This window comes from Brassica oleracea, chromosome C9 (genome assembly GCF_000695525.1).
Source record: "Brassica oleracea var. oleracea cultivar TO1000 chromosome C9, BOL, whole genome shotgun sequence".
NCBI lineage: Eukaryota > Viridiplantae > Streptophyta > Magnoliopsida > Brassicales > Brassicaceae > Brassica > Brassica oleracea.
Genome location: NC_027756.1, coordinates 37,933,633 through 37,953,747, shown reverse-complemented (window position 1 = coordinate 37,953,747; position 20,115 = coordinate 37,933,633). Strand labels below are relative to the sequence as shown.

General features: G+C 32.4%; 2 protein-coding genes and 1 long non-coding RNA gene across 12 annotated transcripts; 2 read left to right on the top strand and 1 right to left on the bottom strand.

The window, feature by feature from the left end:
- Positions 1 to 599: 599 nt before the first annotated feature.
- On the top strand, positions 600 to 4,401 carry LOC106318753 (cytochrome c oxidase subunit 5b-1, mitochondrial). Of its 7 annotated transcripts, none has more exons than XM_013756871.1 (7): positions 629 to 1,035; positions 1,117 to 1,202; positions 1,328 to 1,423; positions 2,836 to 2,987; positions 3,534 to 3,856; positions 3,939 to 4,082; positions 4,161 to 4,401. In XM_013756871.1, coding segments are annotated over exons 4-7 (531 nt in total). In that variant the 5' UTR covers positions 629 to 1,035; positions 1,117 to 1,202; positions 1,328 to 1,423; positions 2,836 to 2,986; the 3' UTR covers positions 4,224 to 4,401. The 7 variants fall into 7 exon arrangements, with proteins under 7 accessions (XP_013612329.1, XP_013612328.1, XP_013612325.1 ...); XM_013756868.1 differs by having other exon boundaries at positions 1,328 to 1,559; positions 2,830 to 2,987; XM_013756873.1 differs by having other exon boundaries at positions 629 to 1,038.
- Positions 4,402 to 4,430: 29 nt separating this feature from the next.
- Positions 4,431 to 6,436, bottom strand: LOC106318752 (protein GrpE). The gene is made up of 6 exons (XM_013756867.1): positions 6,147 to 6,436; positions 5,602 to 5,755; positions 5,333 to 5,520; positions 5,081 to 5,248; positions 4,849 to 4,977; positions 4,431 to 4,701 (listed from the first exon to the last, which is right to left on the bottom strand). The coding sequence occupies exons 1-6, from the start codon at positions 6,291 to 6,293 to the stop codon at positions 4,609 to 4,611; spliced, it is 879 nt and encodes a 292-aa protein (XP_013612321.1). The 5' UTR covers positions 6,294 to 6,436; the 3' UTR covers positions 4,431 to 4,608.
- A 7,999-nt stretch (positions 6,437 to 14,435) lies between these two features.
- On the top strand, positions 14,436 to 16,174 carry LOC106316814. 4 transcript variants are annotated; one of them, XR_001264984.1, is made up of 6 exons: positions 14,436 to 14,605; positions 14,992 to 15,030; positions 15,115 to 15,207; positions 15,346 to 15,414; positions 15,749 to 15,810; positions 15,889 to 16,174. It is a non-coding gene; the product is annotated as an uncharacterized LOC106316814 (long non-coding RNA). The 4 variants fall into 4 exon arrangements; XR_001264983.1 differs by having other exon boundaries at positions 15,487 to 15,810; XR_001264981.1 differs by having other exon boundaries at positions 15,346 to 15,810.
- Positions 16,175 to 20,115: the final 3,941 nt, after the last annotated feature.

Sequence of the window (20,115 nt, the reverse complement as noted above, 5' to 3'; positions counted from 1 at the left end):
ATTATTAAAAATCCGGCGCTGTTTTGGGATAAAGTCAAAATTGGGAAGATTATGAGAGCATGTATCATACTCCATAATATGATAGTTGAAGATGAACGAGACGGATACAGTCTAGTTGATGTTTCAGAGTTCCAACACGGAGAAGACCACGGGAATTCACATGTTGATTTCACGTATTCTACAGATATCCCTTCAAACATCACAAATATGATGGACGCTCGTTCAAGAATTCGAAATAGGCAAATGCATCAACAACTAAAAGATGATTTGGTCGAACATATATGGCGTAGATTTGGACATGGTGACGACAACAACTGATCTCGGATGCTTTTTTCGAATAATTATCGTTATTTTAATAATCTTTGTTTTCATGTTTTTATTTACAAATCCATGTTTAAAATGTAATATTTTAAATGTTTTATTTAATAAAAAATTTAAAATACAAAAATATTAATTTATTTTTTAAGAACCCAAAATAAGAGTCTTGCAATGGATACATAAAAGTGTCAAAGTTCTTATCTTAATCTCTTAAACACCTTTACTCCTTAAATATTACTAAAAAAACAAATAAGAGTCCTCTTATGGAGTTTTAGGATAAAGGTGTTCTTAGAGATGGTAAGAGACCCTTGCGTGTCAGTTGCGTGTTGGTCCTCCTGTGTTTGTCTTCTCCTTTCTCCTTCGAGAAATCAAAATTTTTTTTCTTCCTCCGATTTCGATCTCCATCTTCTCTGTGATTTTGATTAATGCTTCCTCCAGTTTCGTTCACTGCGAATTATATTGGGAAATCAGATAAAATCACAGAAAATTGAGAGTAAACCTAGAAGAAATGAAATCAATTTTTTTTTTTCAAAAGAAGCAAATAAAGAAACTATATAAAGATGGCGAAGAAGAAGTGTGAGCAATGTGACGGTGTAGCCGCTGCTTCTCCTCGCCGATCCATAGCCCCCACCACCGCGAGACCCGTTGGCTTCCATCGCGCTGCCAATCCCGCTTCGTCTTCTTCCGTCATCCGTCCCTGTTTCAGCTCCAAATCAGGTGGTATATTGTTGTTCTCTTTTACCATTGAATATGTGCAAGAGCGTGGTGAATGACTGTTAATACCTTTTAACTTTGCAGTGGAGACAATAGCGAAGAAGAAGGTGGAGGATGTTATGCCCATTGCAACTGGACACGAGAAGGAGGAGCTTGAAGCTGAACTTGAGGTGATTCCTTGTGTTTTTTTTTTCTCTGTATGAGTATGACAATGTGATACAAATAAGCTTTTACTGATCAACTTCACCTGTGAATAAATCAGATTTTGATTTTGTCATTGTTTTCTTGGATGCAGGGGAGAAGGCTGCTTAACATTGACTTTCGTGTTTGGTCTCTGTTCAACCATACTAATCTGCTTCCTCTTCTTGACCATGCTATTATTTCTGTTAAGGTAAGTGTAAGCATACGACTCTGAAACTTACATGGCTGATTTTTTTTTTTAAATGTTTTTGCTTGTTTTTTTTTCTTGGGGGTGTTCACTTTGGCTCTGGCTTTTGTCGTTGGATTGACATGTGCCTTCACCAATGGTAAAATATCATTCCCTTTGTTGTTCAATTACATTGATTCTGTTTTGCATTACGTATAGTGTATGTTTCTGTGTTGGAACAGGGAAAGTGATTCTAGAGTCAGCAAGGTAAAATCACTACGAGCAAGAAGAATTAAAGATGAACCCTGTGGGGATTTTGTTTATAGCGTTTGGAGGGCTTCTCTTGTTCATGTTCCTCTTATGGCTAACTCACTTTCTCTACCACAAAGCTAAGAAAGATGGCAAAGAAAGCATCGCATGTCTAGGCAGTGGTTATGGCGGCGATTTCGGTGGTTAAAACGAATTTGTTGGCATGTAATAATATTCCCATCCAATTCCTTTTTTTTTAAGTTTTGATTGATTTCAAAGAATAAAAAAATTGTTATAAGTAATTATGCAATATGTGTATGCATAAGGTACGTGTGTCTATTAAACTATGTATAGATTTTTGTTATTTTCAAATAAGAAAATTTGATTGGGAAACAAGTCTCTTAGAAAATGATTAACCTGGTCTTTTAGCTGGAATTTTTAACTCATAATTTGACTTTTTTTTTTTTACATTTTCTGGCTAAAATTATAACATCATTAATGTTGTTCCTTAGGTGGGTTTCTTAATGTAATAAAAATTAAAAGAAAAAGAAAATTAGAGCATAAGACCATCTCCATCGGAGTGTCTTAAGAGCGGGTTCCAAAGAAAAAAGAAAAATAAAATAAATGAAAAAGTATGAAAAACCCAAGTACCGGTGCTTATTTTGGAAGTTTTAGAAGTGTTAAGGACCATTACGTGTCAATTTGTTATTCGACCTCTCTTTTGTGTCTCTCTCTCCTCTCCTTCGTCGGTGAAATCAAGCGTCCATCTTCTCCGACGATTCCGATGTGGTGAGGATCCAGAGCAATCGAAGCTCCGAGTTGGGTTGGACTCTGCGATTGTGAGGGAGAAGCCTAACATTAAGTGGACTGATGTCGCTGCAGTTCTTCACCGGTGAGTAGTGAGTGTTGTGGAGATGAAAAGAGATCTCCTTTATGGTGTCTTTCACTGGTTTGGTTGATGAATCTATCTGGGCTTTGTTTGTTTTGTAGGAAAGAGACGGCCTTGGCGAGCAATGGTTTCATGTTTAGCTTTACTCTTGTCTTTTGTTATCTCCATGTGTAGATTAGCGTCGATGCCTAAGACGTTACGATGAACAATAGAATCTGATCTGATCGATTTAGCTGTTGTGTGTAGAAGGTACTGACTAATACGTATAGTGTATGTTTCTGTGTTGGAACAGGGAAAGTGATTCTAGAGTCAGCTATCTTGACAACGGTTGTGGTGCTTTCCTTCACCGTGTACACCTTCTGGGCTGCTAAGAGAGGATATGACTTCAACTTCCTCGGACCATTCTTGTTCGGTGCTCTCATCGTGCTCATTGTCTTTGCCATGATAAAAGTAACGCCACTTATTCCAAACTCTATGCCATAAGAATTACAGAGAGTGAGAGAGTTTTAATCTTAGCTAGTGAAAGGTAGTAGCGTTTTGGTTGTATTTTCAGCTACAAGTAAGAAACTTGCACCTCGTGCAACTAATCGGTTTTCATCAATAATTGAAAAAAAAAAATTAAGAACCTCAAAGGGGTTCTCTCATTGGACCTTCACAAAACTAATTATATTAACAGAGGTTGTTAATTTCATAAAGTACACACTTAATAATTAAACTAATGGCTAGAACCCATCAAGGGCTCTAACCATTGGACATGCTAGAAGCGTTTTTAAGTGCCACTTCTTTGATGGAGACGATGAAACACTGCGTTTTACATATCCTTAAAAGAGATACTCGCTGTAAACGCTGCGTTTTACAAATCCTATACCCTATAAACGCGGCGTTTTCATATCCTTATAAGAGATTTTGCCACAAACGCTGCGTTTTATAGACGGAGTAAAATAAGCAAGCAGCAGATACATTAATTAAAGTAACTTAATAGTTTTGTCGGGGCAGTGGCAGTGATTGAGAGAGAGAGAAAGAGAGAATTTGGTTGGGGAGAGATGGAAGGCGTAGGGTCGAGATTGAGCCGAACGTCATCGAGATACAGTGGTCCGGCTGCGACGGCGGTGTTCAGCGGCCGTGTAAGGAAGTGGAAGAAGAAGTGGGTACGTGTCTCCACGTCACCAGTCGGCGTTTTCCGAGCATCTAAATCCAACGGTCGTAGCAGCAATTCCCCACACCATCTACTTCTCCATAAGTGGACTCCACTTTCCTCCGAAGCTAACGGTTCCGGTGAGACGGAGGAGACGCCTAAACGAAGATTCAGATACGCTCCAGTAAGTTTTTTACATGGAAAAATCTTTTTAGGGTTTTTTTGGTAGGGAATTGAGATTGGTGCTGAATGATTCCTTTTGCAAGATTGCGATGTTTGAGCATAGGGAGAAAGTGGGTGCTAAGGATTCTGAGGTTGAAGCGGAAGAGACTGACGAATTCGACAATGATTCTCCATTGCCTAAAGCCGCTGGGCTGGACATGAACTTAACTGACTCGGACCAAACTAAGGTAAAGCTTCATACTGGTTTCGTATGATTGCGATCAAGTGTTGTTGAGTTTTGTTCATACTTGTTTCTTCCTCTGTAGGAGGCAAAAACTCGTCACTTGAAACTGGGACTGTGTCTTAATTCTGAAGGGACTGAAGAATGAAGAGAGAAATCATGCTAAACTGAGGCTACCTACCATGTCTCATAGTTTAACTCTTATAGTATCCTTCTGGATCTGTATCTTGTTGTAGTAGTGTATCTCTAGTTAGAAGAAGCTATATGTGTATGATCAAAAAGCCTGGCTCCATCAGAATCAAAATCATATCATCCGATGTTCCATTTTTATAACTTAATAAAAATTTTGTGAAATAAAGTTACAGAACCAGTGCTTCCTTGGAAGTGCAGCCAACGTCAAGCTACTTTATGAGATCTTGTTCATCCAATGAATATGTGAGTGTGTGAGAGAGAGCTATCGAGTGTAAAAGAAAACAACAACATGAAGGTATAAAGGTTCAAACAAAGCTCAATTCTTTCGCCGTTTGAGTTTCTCAAGCTTCGGCCTCTTTCTCTTGGTTCACCGCAGCGCAAGTAACACCGACCTCAGCTGGTCTTATAACTCGATCAAACAACGAGTATCCAGACTGCAAATATATAATAAAACAAAAACCGTTACCAAAAAGGTTACAAATTATACAAGAGAATCCATAATATTTGTGTGGATTTGCAAAAGATAGCATTTACTTAGAGATTTATCAGAGCAAATCCTGTTATAGTAAGTTTAGAGGTACCTTTAGGACATGAGCAATAGTGCCTTCTGGCTTGGAAGCATCTGGGACTTGGAACACTGCGTTATGTCTGTTTGGATCAAACCGTTCATTTAATGGATCTTCTTTCACCAACCCTGATTTCTTAAATACCTGCAAGTTTTAACAAATTCTCAGAACCAGTCCTTCATCTCATCTTTGTCTAACCTCAATGAAGGAACATTTATAACGAATGCATTTTTTTTTTTTAAATTACCTCAGCTAATTGTTTCTCAGTCATCTCCACTCCTTCTAAAAGGGTTTTCAAGAGTGGAGTAGCACCAGCCGAATCTTTGGAAGTGTCAAGCTTGGAAAAACTCTCCTTGACAACCGAAGAAGCTCTCCCGAGATTATCCGCCACATCCAGAAGACTTGTAGCAAATTTCTGCAGCAGAACACAATCTCAACAAATGCATTCTGGGTTTAGATAGAGAGTAAGACAAGTAAGGATTAGTGTAAAAAGTAAAACCTGTATGGCGAACTTTTTGTCGTTCTCAGCATTACGTTTAGTCCTGGCCATTAGATTCTCCATCTCAGCATAAGTTCGAAGAACTTTATCTTGCATTTCCTTCACCTCTTCCTGCTGAACATTGACGAGATCTTCCTTCTCAACCACAAGCTTCACCAAATCATCCCTTGACAAACCCTCAAAATCATCTAGAAACACCAGATAACGCAATTCGTTTAGTAAACCTATCAAACCTCCTTGTGCAGAATTAGTCACTTCTTTTGCCTCACCTGTAGTAGCTTTCATAGGCTCCACATCCTCAGAAGCTTCGCTGGTCACATTTTCCTTGGATTCAGCTGAGGAAGAGGAGAAAAAGCCGAACCTTTGAAAGACATTGAGATCTGGAGATGAATGGTTGAGGTGCGACACTGGAGCTGCAACAAGCTGCATGCGAATAATAGTAAAGGATCCAACTTTGAGGAGATTCACAATATGCATCTAAATAAGCTCAAGCAATAAAAGCATATATACAATACATACAACACCAACTCTGTAATAAACAAGTCAAATTTGGAAACGAAGGAGTTGAGATTCGTTTGAACAATAATTGCGATAAGAAACTTCCGAATAATAGGTTGAAAGATCTACAACGATTGAGAGAGAAACCAATTCGCACCCCTAAAAGCATATACTCTTTTGGTTCAGACAGCTAACAACTAAAACCGTGAACTCTGTGATAAACCCAACGACAGGAAATTAACCAAAGAAGTCAACTTTCGAGTTGAGATTCGTTTTGAGCAAAACCCAACGACAGGAAATTAACCAAAATCGGAACCTTATTGGGAGTCCCGTGTAGGAAGGAGTGAAGTTGGCTGGAAAGAATCGGAACAATCTGATTCCTTTGAGGAGAAGACAAGGAGGAGAGAGACGAGCGTAAGCTCGAGGTACGAGACACTCTTGATAAAACCCTAGTTAACAACATCACGGAGGAGGAGGAGGAGGAGGAAGAAGCGCAATTGAATTTCAGAATCCAACTACAGGTTTATGTATTTATGTAGAAATCGTAGATCAAAGGAGATATTAATAATTGGGACAAAACGTTCTTGGGGAAGAAGTAAATTGGTGTCTGAGGTTTTATTTAAATTTACGATACCACCCCCACCGATTCTTTTGGACTTCGGAAAATGCAAAATTCTCTTTCTTTTGGTTCATTACGTATTGGACCCACCCTCTCCCAAGAATAAAAATGTGGTCAGGCCGGTCTAACATGTTTAGATCAGGGGTGGGGCGTTCGAGTTTCCATTCTGGTTCGGTTCAGATCTATTCGGGTTTCGAGTTTTTGTGTTTAAAGATTTCAGTCTCATTCGGATAATTCTAAATTTCGGTTCGGGTTTAGATAACCCATTTAAATTATTTTTAAAATTTTAATATTCATTATATGCTTAAAATTTCCCAAAATGTATAAAACAAAATAATTTATTACATATAAATTTGTATAATATATGTCAAAATACCTAAAATTAACATATAAATTGGTTTGATATGAATATTTAGATAGAAAATCAATAGATGTTTCAAGTATTTTGGTGTTTTTAATATATTTTAGCTATTTTAGACATTTATATTTAATTATTTATGTATATTTTCAAGTATTTTAGACAACTTAAAAGTATCATATATATTTTGAATGTTTTTAATATTTATTAAATCTAAAAATAAGTAATATATTTAGGTATATAGATCTATTTCGGTTACATTCGGATACCCGAGATACTTCGGTTCAGATCGGATTCGGTTTCGGTTCTTTAGATACCTTTTGAACCCGTTCGGATATTTAATCAATTTCGGTTCGGGTTCGGTACTACTTTTTCGGATCGGATTCGGGTCGTTCTTCGAATCCGAGTTTTTTGCCCGACCTTAGTTTAGATGCTCTAAAAGCAAACTTTTAACAACTTTTTTTTACATTTTTTTTCTAATAATCATATATAAATATATATAATATAAAATATGACAATTGCATTTGATATACACGATAGAAAGATTATTTAGGTGATCGGTTTCGTACGGTTCCATTTTCCTTATATCCTGAAAGTAACCTTATAAGATAGATTGTCCAAATATGACTTCCCTATGCTACAAAACCCCTATTCTACGTAGCTGTCATATATATCACATCTCGCTCTCCCTCACCATCTCTCATTTTTCTTATATCCCGAAAGTAACCTTATAAGATAGATTGTCCAAATATGACATCCCTATGCTACAAAACCCCTATTCTACGTAGCTGTCATATATATATATATCACATCTCGCTCTCCCTCACCATCTCTCCCTCTCTCCGTATCCTGATTTTTTTTCTTTAAATTCACTTTCATTTTTATCAGACCCCACATACTATTAATAAAAAAAACTTTTAAAACTGTTCACTTCTTAGAATAAAAATGTATGAACATGTGCATTCACTATTGAAACAATAATTAATAAAAATTTGTTAAGTTATTTTCTATTTATGAAAAAATTAATAAAAATAATATTAATTGTCAAAAAAAGAAAAAAAATAAAGTTGTTAAATACCGTTTGCTAAACCGTAAACCTTAAATTCTATACCTTAAACCCTAGGGTTCACCCCTTAAAATTTAGAATTTAGAGTTTGAGATTTAAAGTTCACCCTCTATAATTTAGGGTTTGCAGCATAGGGTTTACAATTTTGCTAACAATGTTTAGGGGTTTGCTAACTCTGTTATTAGTGTCATGTTTTTTTTTTCCTTTCTTCGGCAATTAATTTTAATTTGTTTTTATTTTTCATAAACAAAATAAGACTTGACAAATTTTTATTGACTATTATTTTAGTGGTGTATGTAATCGTTTACTTTGAGATGTACTTGTGTGTTCATTATTAAAATGATAATCAATAAAAATTTGCTAAATCATAGATATTTTATAATTTCACAAATGTGTAGTATAATATTTATTTTGTTTCATTCTATTTGGGTTTATGATTTATATTTGGATTTAGAGTTTAGTGATTAGGATATAGGGTTTAGTATCTAGAAGGTAGAAATGAAATTAGGATTAACATTAAATTTTGATATTTGGGTTTAGGATTTATTTTTGAGTTTAAAGTTTAATTTTTAGTTTAGGGTTTAGTAACTAGAGTGAAGTTAGGATCAGCTTTAGATTTTAATATTTGAGTTTATGATTTATATTTGGATTTAGGATCTAATTTTTGGTTTAAAATTTAGTGATTAGAGTTTATTGATTAGTATTTATAAAGTGAGAGTGAAGTTATGATCAGCTTTAAATTTTATATTTAGTTTATGATGTATATTTAGGTTTAGAGTTAATTTTTGGTTTGAAATTTAGTGATTAGAGTTTATTTTTTATAGTTTAGGATTTAATGTTTAAGGTTTAGGTTATCTATTTATTATCTGGTTATTATAATTATTAATAAATATTATTGTAGTTATTGTGATAAAAATGATCCGATCGGAGATATGTCCTTAATTGATTTAATTCGTAATTTTCACGATGCTGTTTTATAATCAGACTCATTAAATCGAGAAAAACTTACTTTCATCCTAAGAATATTTAAAGCACTCTAAAATCTCTAACTAAAGTTTTGTTCAATAACAGTGGATTTCAGAATGTTTGTTAAAATGACAAATTAACAAACACTAGATTCTAAAATTTTTTTTTTTTAATCATGATTTGAATAACGGTGAATTTGTGTTAAGATGCATAGATTTATTCCTCACGCGCCATATTTTGATGCTTTATTCAACTGCAAGTGGGAATATTATTAACTCCAAGACCTCCCTTTTATCTGACACACCATGACATATCCCTAAGTCCAGCTCTGCGGACTTATTAACAGCACATCAGTAAAGGACAACTCAGTAACTTCCCTTTCTTTCGTTTATCCATGTAGCTAATTTACTTTTCTTTTGCATGAACTCCTAATTATCTTTCTTTTCGTGTATTTCCACCCAAATAGGCCTATAAAATATCACATTAATTTTAAATATTTATGATAAATTTATAACATTAATTAATATTTTCACCATAGTCAATCATAATTTACAAAAATCAATTGCTAATACAAAATCTCACATTTTAAAAAGATAATATTTTACCTAAATTTTATATAATTTTTACTTATATTTTTATCAATTTTTACTTGTATTTTATATAATTTTATTAAAATTTATATGTAAACATAATTTATATTTATTTAATAATAATATAATATTCGTAAAAACATTAATGTTGTTTATATAATTTTATTAATAAATATGTTATATGGATAATGAGAAACAATTAAACAAATTAAAGAAGCATTAATTGCATTGGTCTTTGAGAGTAATGGATTTTATCACCGGTTAATAATTCTCAATAAGTCTTCTTTATCATATAAACTCTGCATAATTATAAATACTAATAAAAAATTTCTTTTAAAAAATATACTTTAATTTGGATGTCTTAATCGCTGGTTTGGGTGGCTTCCCCTTTGGGCCGACCATGAGCCGACCATGAATGTTGTGCATACACTGGTTAGGTCATTTACGAACTCGAAACTGGAACCATTAATGTGTATTTGATGGTTTAAGAGCACCTCCATCGGAGGCTTCTAAAGGGAGTTCTAAAAAAAACCAATAAAAATAAATGAAAAAAAAAAGAAAACTAAAGAACCGGTGCCTAAAGAAGGAGTTTTAGAACCACTAAACACCCCATACGTGGCCTCTTCTTATTGGTCGTCTCTCTCTCTCTCTCTCTTCCTCGATCTCGTGTCATTGTTCTCCTTCTCCAAATCCTTCCATGATTGAAACTAAAATCACCTCGATGGTTTCTTCGTGTATGAGTTTTTGTATTGATTTGAACCTTGTAAATCTCCTCGTTTGAATTGAAATTAAAATCACATCTTTGCACTTCCTCCATGAATCACACCTCTCGCCTAATCAATCGGATCCCACCTCGGCGTCTTCTTCCACGGCCAGAGAGGAAGGGCATCGTCGAGATGAGAGCATGAAACCAAGAGCTGAGTTTCAGGAAGAGCAGGCTCGTGTACTCGCCGCGTCTCTTCGTGGTGTGTATATTCGTTTCCAAATTCATCTTTTTTTCTCTGTAAAGTTTCAATCTTTAATGTGTTTTGTGAGATTTCGCAGCCGAGGTTAGGTTGGACGGAAGAAGCGATGATTGCAGGCTCCAGATACTTGGTGTGTCTCCTTCCATTGTTGGGTCTTTCTCCAGGAAAGAAGCTGCTATTGTTGAGGTAAATGTCACAATGAACGTGATGTTTTTGTTAAGGTTAAGCAAATCCTGATGTGTGATGTGTTGCTTTTTCCTTTGTTGTAGTGCCTTTAACAACAGATTCGCTAGCAAAGAACTTCAAGTAGCAAGACTGACATACTGTGGGTTTGTTGAGAAGACTTCTGTAGGATTTATACCTGACGCTTCAGAAGGGACATATAGTCCAAAACATTGAACGGTCACTGGATTGAGCTGTAGTGGAAGTCTCTGATGCTTCTTTCTCTCTGTGAAGCTTGTTCATGATGGCGATATCAATCAAAGAAGCAAATAACTTCCTTCTCTTTGGATTCTGCAAGAACAGTTTATGGCAATCAGATAATGATCTGCATATATATATTCTTTGAATTGGATTGGATACATTGCTATATGTATTGAAGAAAAATAACATAAGTTTAAAGTTTGATATCATCATTTCATGTTGGGCAGAGTATCGTGATACATGAACGTTTTTGGATGACAAAGTCAAAGATGCTTTTGATCTGAAGAAGAGCATACAAGAGGTAAAAACAAAACCTTTGTCGCTATGCTACACATTCTTGTTACTACTACTACAACTTGAAATGGTAACACACATCTTCTGTGGCAGGCCAAGTATATAAAAGGAGCAAATGTTTCAGGGATTGAATCAGTATTCATCACAGGAGGGATTCATGGCAGTGAGCTTGATCTCTCTATATAATTTGTAAATTTGTTTAAATTTTATGAAATCCAATAATTTGTAAGTTTTGTAAAATTTAAATTTAATAATTCAACTTCTAAAATTAAAAAAAAAAATTAAGAACTTCAAAGGGGTTCTCCCAATGGACCATGACAAATTTAGTGACATTACAAACGGTTCTAAAACTTCACAAATTACAAAATTTACAATTAATTTAATCATTAGAACCCATTATGGGTTCTAACCATTGGAGATGGTCTAAGTAACTGGTTTTTTTGGGCTATCAATCTTTACTGCCTAACATCCATATACCATGACCGAGGCAAAAATCTATAGCAACATAAAGTGATCCAGAATTAGTCAAGGATTGAAGGAAACAATATGATTGGTGATTCTAAAGATTTTATAAAGGGATCTGCAAAGTTCAATGCATCTACTTATCTCCACTCTAGGTTTGTTGTATTCTCTGTTCTAACTTTCTTCTTATCTGTATATATCATTTTTATGCCAAAGATAATTTGAGTCTGAGTAATGATGATTTTCTTATAGGCATGCGGTTTTATTCAGATATTTCGGTTTGGGTATTTTTGGTTTTGGTTGATTTGGTTCGGTCACAATCACACAAAAGTAAACTGGAAAAAATTCGGTTTGGTTCGGTTCGGTTTCGGTTAATTTTGATTTTTAATTTTGTTTCCAAAAATAACTGATTTTTGTTTTTGTTTTTGGTTGGAATTCGGTATAACGTTTTTTAAAAAAATTGAATATTTTTGGTTAAATTAAAGTTTTCGGTTATTTTGGTTATTTAAAAAAAATTTAATAAGTTAAAACCGAATCAATTTCCACACCTCTACCGAACCAAAAACCAAAATGTTTGGTTCAATCCGGTTTGGCTGGTTCGGATAGGACATAATCCGCAAGGTTAATTTCTTATTAGTGCTCAAAATAAAGAGGAGTAAGGCTTCTCCTTTTTGTTTTTTTTTCCTAAAAACTGAAACTTTAAAAAAAGGAAATAAGCACCCTCGTGCTTGTTTTCTCAAAATGAAAGAGTGTCACATTTTCGAGTTTATTCAAATTTTTCTCATCATATTCTTAGTTCAATTTTTCTATACTAAAAAATAAAGAGCTTACTTCTCATTATCTTTGGTTCTCATAACTCATAAGTTATGGCTATTCAGTTTCATGAGATTATGATTCAGTAGTGGTTGCAAAGTTATCCCTGATGTTCATAAAATTAGTATCAATTAAGAGTCCAACTGAAAAGATGACAGAGAGTCGGAAGCGATGTACCAAGATCTTATCAAGCTCTCCGTGAGAATTTGAGAGAGTCGACTAAGACAAAGGGTAAGAATTCTCCTTTTACTACTTGTAAAAGCTCTTAAAATTCAATTAGATGCAACTTCAAAGATGATTCATACAATTACTAAATCTATTTATATAACGAAGGAAGTAACTTTAAAACTCTAATCCTAGATTGTGAAAGATTTCATGGGTCAATTTGTGAAATAAGCAAGTTTCAATAATCTGTTAAGAATATAGCATCTATATTCATAAAATTAGATTTTACAATATTTGTTCTCTTTTCTTCATGTTTTATCCTCTATCTATACAAGTTGTCGGTAAACAAAAAAATACAGAAGAGTGAGGTGTACAAAACGACAATTGTGGTAAGAAGGAAGCGACGGTTATAAAACCAGAAGAAATGGCAACGGCGGTGGCGACAATATGGAAGAAGCGATGGTCATGGTATTACCGGCAATTATAAATATAGAGGAAGCATGCTCTGTATAGCAGGGTCTCTTGTTGCTATGGTGGTGGTGGTCATGATAGGTCAATGATGGATTGTAAGTAAGATAGAAATAATAAGTATGACAGACATAATATGTATGGAAGAAGAAATTTAAAACATATATAAAGAATAGATCAGACTAAATAATATATTAAATATTTATATTCTATGTTAATCAAATAGAATAGAACACAACAAATAGTTTATTTTAGTTTGAGAGATCCATCTTTTCTAGAGGTGAAGAATAGGAAGGGTAGATATTATTTGCTTGTAATTTGGTAAAGTTGTCACTTAAATTGATTGGAGGAGGTGGAGAACCACAATAGAAATTAGAGTTGAAAAAAAAAACATAGTATACTGTGACTATAAAATAGAATATAGTATGCTACATAAGCAACATTGTTCAGCTTCTTCAACTTTTACTCTCATCTTCACTATTACTCGTTTGAATCATCATATAGTTAAATCAATAAGCATACTCACATGTTTCACTTTGATCTTTATCTCTACCAATTTATCACTATCATCTAAGAAAACCATTATAAATTTCTGGTGACAATAAGAGATTATAGAGGTGGTTGGTGAAGAGGTGGGTTGAGATAGATGAAGCAACAATGGTTATGGAAGAAGCAGCGATGGTGACTAATGATGAAAAAACAATTGTTTGTTTTTATCACCGGTTACTAAAGGGCAAGATAGTATATATTATAAAAAATATTAGAGATGGTTTTTTGGTTAGATTCTTAATTATACTTTATTTTGTAGTTATCCAGCCCAATTTTTTTTAATATAAATTCTAACAAAATATAAATTAAAAAAAATTAAAACAACTTGATGCATACAAACGTGAGTGATTAAGATGTCGCATCAAAACATTTGATGAAGCCAATAAGGATGAGTGTTTTGGTTTTTGCATCAAGGCGTTGGATGAAGCTCAACAAGCATAAGATGATCATGAGTTGTTGGATGCCAATCAATATTTTCATCGTCGCTTCAATTTGTTGGATGTTACATCAAGTGTGCTACAATCAAAGAAGTCATCAATCATACACTTCGAACCTCTGATAAAATGCAAACACTAACCCGAATCCAAGTTAGATATGAAAAGTTTGTGGAATGTTTTAAAGGACTTTATGCTAATTTACCCTACAACCTTCGTAGTGTATTCTTATTTGTTCCTCCTAATAAATTATTTAATTTTTATTTTCTTTTAATTACAGAAAAATGGTTAAATACTAATATACCCTTAAAAAATCTAGTAAACTACAACCAAACCTAAGTTAAACCCTCTAACCCAACTCAAGTGTTTCCTTCTTCCTCTTTAGAATCCAACACAGACCACGTTATTCTTCTTTCTTCACTTTTCCCTTTCTCTTTAAAATCCTAATCGACGATCCTTTCTCGTCCTTGTTCGAAATCAACTCCGACGAATCACATCTCTCTTACTGTGGGATGTTTCACCGTCGACATAAGGCTTCGATTTCGTGTCTCTTCCTTGTTGGAAATCATTTGTCTTCATCTTCTTCAGTCTCGAAAAATCCGGGTAAATTGTTTCTTTCTTCAAGTTTTGTGTTAATTTTTAATGTGGGTTTGAAAGCAATTAGTAGAAATTTGTTTGTGAATGGTTAAATGAAGTTTGAAAGGGAAGTGATTTGAAAGGGAAGAGATTAGGATATTTCTGGAAATAGGGTTTGAAAAGGAAGCAATGTCTGCTTTTTGTTATGTTAATCTCGCTGTCATTGATTATTTCTAGTCTTTATTGTTGTCATCAATCATAATTAACTTTTTTTTCTTTTTGGGTTCAGAAGGTATCCAATACTATTGTAATTAAACAAAGGTTGATTGCTTCTTCATTTTCTGGGTTTGCGTTTAAGTCTTCCTTAAATTCTATGCAATCTAATGGACTGATCTGAGATCTTGATTCTCCAGGTTGCTCTGTATGTTGGTGGTCTTTATGTTTGTGGAAAGGTTGGAGATTTTCAATTATCTTCTGATTTGCCTCCATAGTTTTGAATTCTTATCATTATATGAACTTGTTTAAAAAACTTGCAGATTGGATGGGAATCTGTAATAAAAATGGGATTAGACACACAAGAACTGTTCTTCCACAAAAATTTTCTGTATTATAACCCTCTCGTTCTGATAGTAAGTCTTTGTCTTATCAGTAAGTCAGAACCCTTAACATGAACCCTTAACATGTCTTGTTTCCTCTAATATATATTCTATTACATTTAGACAATTATGGTTTGGCTCTGTGGTGTTAACTTGTGGGTGTTTTCTCAGACCGGGGTCGATTATGCATCAATATTTTATCTAGGACCAGATCATCTTAGTCACAAAGAGATATGGAAGGTACTACAATTCTTAGTTAGGACCATCTTTATCCTTTTTTCATGCATTTCTGAAAATCTGCGTGTGTCATAGTGTGCTAGGTGGATGATACACGATAATATTGACTAGCATGACTGCGTATATGTATTTATACTCGCATGGAGATGTATCATTGACTGCATCTCAACCAGTGTAATAGATGCATCTTCTCTTATTTTAGAGAGCTTTTTGATTCATTTTTGTTCATAGAGTTTGATATGTTATTAAAAAAATTTCAGATTGTTTTGTATCTCTCTCGCTACTACTTGCTATGGAATTTTTGAGGCATTCTCCTCTCTATATGTTTTGAATGTAGTTTATAAACAACAACAAAGCTTTTGTGTAGGTTTTTATGTCGTATGGTCCATCAACAGATCAGTGAGTTATCTAACCTCTTCCTTAACACTAAGGTATCCATTTCAGAGCCAGTAAATCTGATGATAAGTGTCATTGCAGGTAGTTATTGTTGCATGAAGAAAAAGAAGATGGATTTAGGAGAATTAACATAATTCTCATAAGACTAGGAATCTCCAATATGAGTATACATTTAAGGCATCCTCGAAGACGTTTAAGCATCCAATTAAAAGGAGAGAAGAGCAATAAGAAATGGACAGAAACCAAGACAATTAGCAATTAGAAAGAGTGTTTTATTGCTTTGCCTTGTGATATTTATAGTTTGTTCTTGAGAAACCTATTGGTAGTGAATAAAGGGAAGGATAAGTTTTGGTATCAAATTTATTCAAGTTTCTATAGCACAAAGTTGATCAAAAGAAGGCTGACAAGGATCAAGTAAGAAGCCTGTTGGGAACATGTTTATGTGTGTTAAAACCAAAAATTTGAACTAATAGGTTTGAAATAGGTATTACAAAAACACAATTTTTTTTTTCTAAAACATGTTAAAATTATAACAAAAAAAATTGTTTAAAAATGTGTTAACATTTTATTTATTTATTAAAAACAGAAAACGTGTTAAAAAGAAAGAACACATGTTTTAATATTTACATTTAGTAATACTCAAGGCAGTAGTAATATTTCCTTCTTCATAGTAATATTTTTGCAAATTACAACAATTTTCAGTAATACCACATCAAAAAATTACATTTATTAGTAATACCAATCAATTTAGATAATTTTAGATTGTATATAACACTTTGGCAGAAAAAATTAAAATAAATATGTATTTTCTGTAATTCATCTTATTATAGCATTCCCATCAAGATGTTAGTATGGAAGTATAAGGATGTTTTCTATGGAAATGAAAAGTTTTTTATTAACATGAAAAAATAAGAGTATTTTATGTCAATTTGACAAATAAACACATATATAGACATATAATCACGTAATATATGAGATACATCTTCTAAAAATAAATGCTAAGACGAAAATTAACGTTCTTAGAAACATGCATAATACATAGTAATTCAAGGTATTTTAAAGTAGTTCAAGGTAGTTCACAATAGTACCTAATAGTTCATATTAAACATAGTAGTACAAAATAGTTCATATTAGTTCTTTGACATCTTAATCACGTAAGCGTCTACGTGGTTGACAACATGTCCTTTCAAGATAGTTCAATGTAGATCTACGCCGGTAAAAGTAAATGAGTATCTCAAGCTTCTCCTTTCTCTTCGTCACATGTTGATTTACTCTATTATATCAGCGATTCACTTGATAATTTTGAAGGTAACTGAATTACACTAGTGACTTTGTCATCTTGTTTTAAAACATCTCTTTGTGTTATTAATAAATGTTCAAACAACTTAAGAAATATTAAAGATATCATGACTAATTTGATATCTAAAGACATATATATAGAAATATAATTTCAAAATATATAAACTATATCTGCTATAAATATATAATAAGCCGAAAATATAAAGTTCTTACAAATATGCATAATACATAGTAGTTCAAGGTAGTATAAAGTAATTTAAGGTAGTTCTAGTAGTCCTAATAATCCACAATACATTATTAAATCTTCACAGCTTATATAAAATACTATATAAAATATAATATCAAATCTTCAAATTTATATAAAATACTACATATCCTTCGTTTCATGAAGAATATAATTTTTATAGTTTTTACAAATATTAAAAATTATCTAAATGCATTCATGCTCTTAATAAATACATTGTTTAATTAATTTTTTTAAGAAATATAAATTTATAAAATATTTGTGAATAATTTTAAAGTCAAAATAGATATAACTGAATTTGCATTATATAATAATATTATTTATATAACAATAAAAGAGTCAAAATTATTTTTTTATAAAACAAAGAGAATATTATTCATAAGTTATATAGATCTTTAATTCAATTATAAATATATAATAGGAAAATATATGAAATATTATTTTAAATTTTAAAACTTTTAAGTTTAAACAAAAATATTATATATAAGTATTTTATTAAATTTATTTTTTATTAATTTTTGATTAAAATATTATTGAAATACATATTTTATGAAATGGTATTTTTGAAATGTTTTTAAAATAATTTTATATAAATAATTTTGAAATTAATTGTTGATTAAAATACGAAATATCTTATTTTAAATTTGATCACTTTTATATAAATGAGATAAATCTCATTTTAAAAAATTTAGTTTAAATATGTACTCTATAAATTTATTTTTGAAATTAACTGATGATTAAAATAATATTGAAAAAAATTATTTTGTTATTTTAATTTTTATAAAATATTATGTTAAGATAAACATAAATTTTTTATATATTTATTAATCATTAATAATTAAAACACAAATTTGGAGAAAAAATTGGAAAAAAATATCTGGTCATAAGGAAAAATAGGGTGGATTGTAGTATTTGAAAAAGATAAAAAAGAATAGTAACGGTGGATCCTAGTATTTGAAAATAAATCACAAAAAAAAAATAGTAATAGAAGAAAGTGGGATCCGCAAGCTATTAAAATAATATAAAAAGAAGAAAAAGTGGGGTCTGCGAGCTGTCTTAATAATAATAAAAAAAAAGAAGGTGGGATCCACATGTTTGATGAAAACTAATATAAAAATAAAGGCTAATAAGGGAAGGGGGAAAAGGAAGGGATAGTTAGAAAATAGGTAGGGTAGTTAGAATGATTTTTTTGTGAATGGGGCAAATTAGAGTACTTTCCTGTTTTAAAACTGTATGAATATATTTATTTTAGGAGAATTTGTCAAATATGACTCACAGCTTTATTTTAAATACAAACATATACCCAAACTTGAATCAAATGCAAAACTAACCTAAAAGCCTTGTGAAAATACAGCCAGCCCCTTGTGACCAAACAAAAAAACAGAAGTCATTTTTACGAATATAGCACCAGTAAGTCGTCTGAGTCGTCTGAGATGCTAGAAGTCTTCTAGACGACTTTCAAGTAAGTCTTCTGGTGTATCTGACTTTAAAAACAATTTATAAAACTTTTAAAAAATATTTTGATAAGCTAAAAATTAAAATTAAGTAATTATAAACAGTTTTAAGCCTTTTTCGGGAACGCGCTAGGCGCTAGTCGGGCGGTCGGGTTGGGCCTAGCGCCTAAAGAGAAAATCGGAAATTATGCGGAGCGGAATTTTTAGATGGTTTACTATGTTATAAAACAGGTTAATCTTTAATTGTGTATAACATTAATACATTTTCATGTTTAAGATTGTATAAAACACACAAATAGAATATATAAACTTAATATAGTGTAATTTTTATCAAAATTATGAATATAAATGATATTTATAAAATTTTAGATCAAATAAACAAATAAAAATATTATTAAAAAAATAATAATAATAAAAATAAAAAATAAAAACAGATTAGGCGGCCACCTAGGCGGCTAGGCGGTCATTTAGGCGGTCTAGGCGAAAAAAATCGGATATCCAATTTTTTTAACCGATTTGGCATAAATCGGGGCAGAAGAGTGACGCGGCCGCCTAGGCGGCTAGGCAAACGATTTTTAGAACAGAGGTTTTAAGTGATATAAATTAAAATATAACAAAACTGAATTGTTTTCAATATAGATTAGTGTAGGTAGTGAATCATGGTATTCTTTGGTCTAGGGTTTGGCAACACATGTTGTAGTATTGAATGTATTTTTTGGTTTAGATTTTGGAAAGCTTTTGAAGTTTATTTTTATCTTTGGGTTAGATTTTGGAAAACACAACCCGTAAGTGTTTATTTTTGTGTATAGTAAACATTTTTGAAGTTTAATTTGATTTTATGAAGTGTTTAGTTGGTTAATTAAGTTTAGAGGTTATGTTTAGGATCTAGACGACTTCCATGGAAGAAGTCGTCTGGTGAATAATTTTAGCTGGACGACTTACATGTAAGTCATCCAAATATTCCCGCCTAAAATTTTTTTAAAAATTATTTTCCCACTTAAATAATTTAAACTAGACGACTTACTTGTAAGTCGTCTGGGAAGTCTTCTATTTTAGTTTCCCGCTAAAAATATTTTAATTTTCCGCTAAAAATATTAAAGTCTTCTGGGCGACTTATAAGTAAGTCGTCTAGGAAGTCGTCTGAATCAAAAATATTTTAACCTAATTGGATTTTTTGTCTCCCTATATAAAGAAAAATTTACACTTTCTCTCTCCTCCTCTCAAATGGCTGCAACAAAAATGTAACGTTCATCATTCTAAAACTCTTTAACCTCTCTGTAATCTCTTTGAACTTATAAATACTAAGTTTAT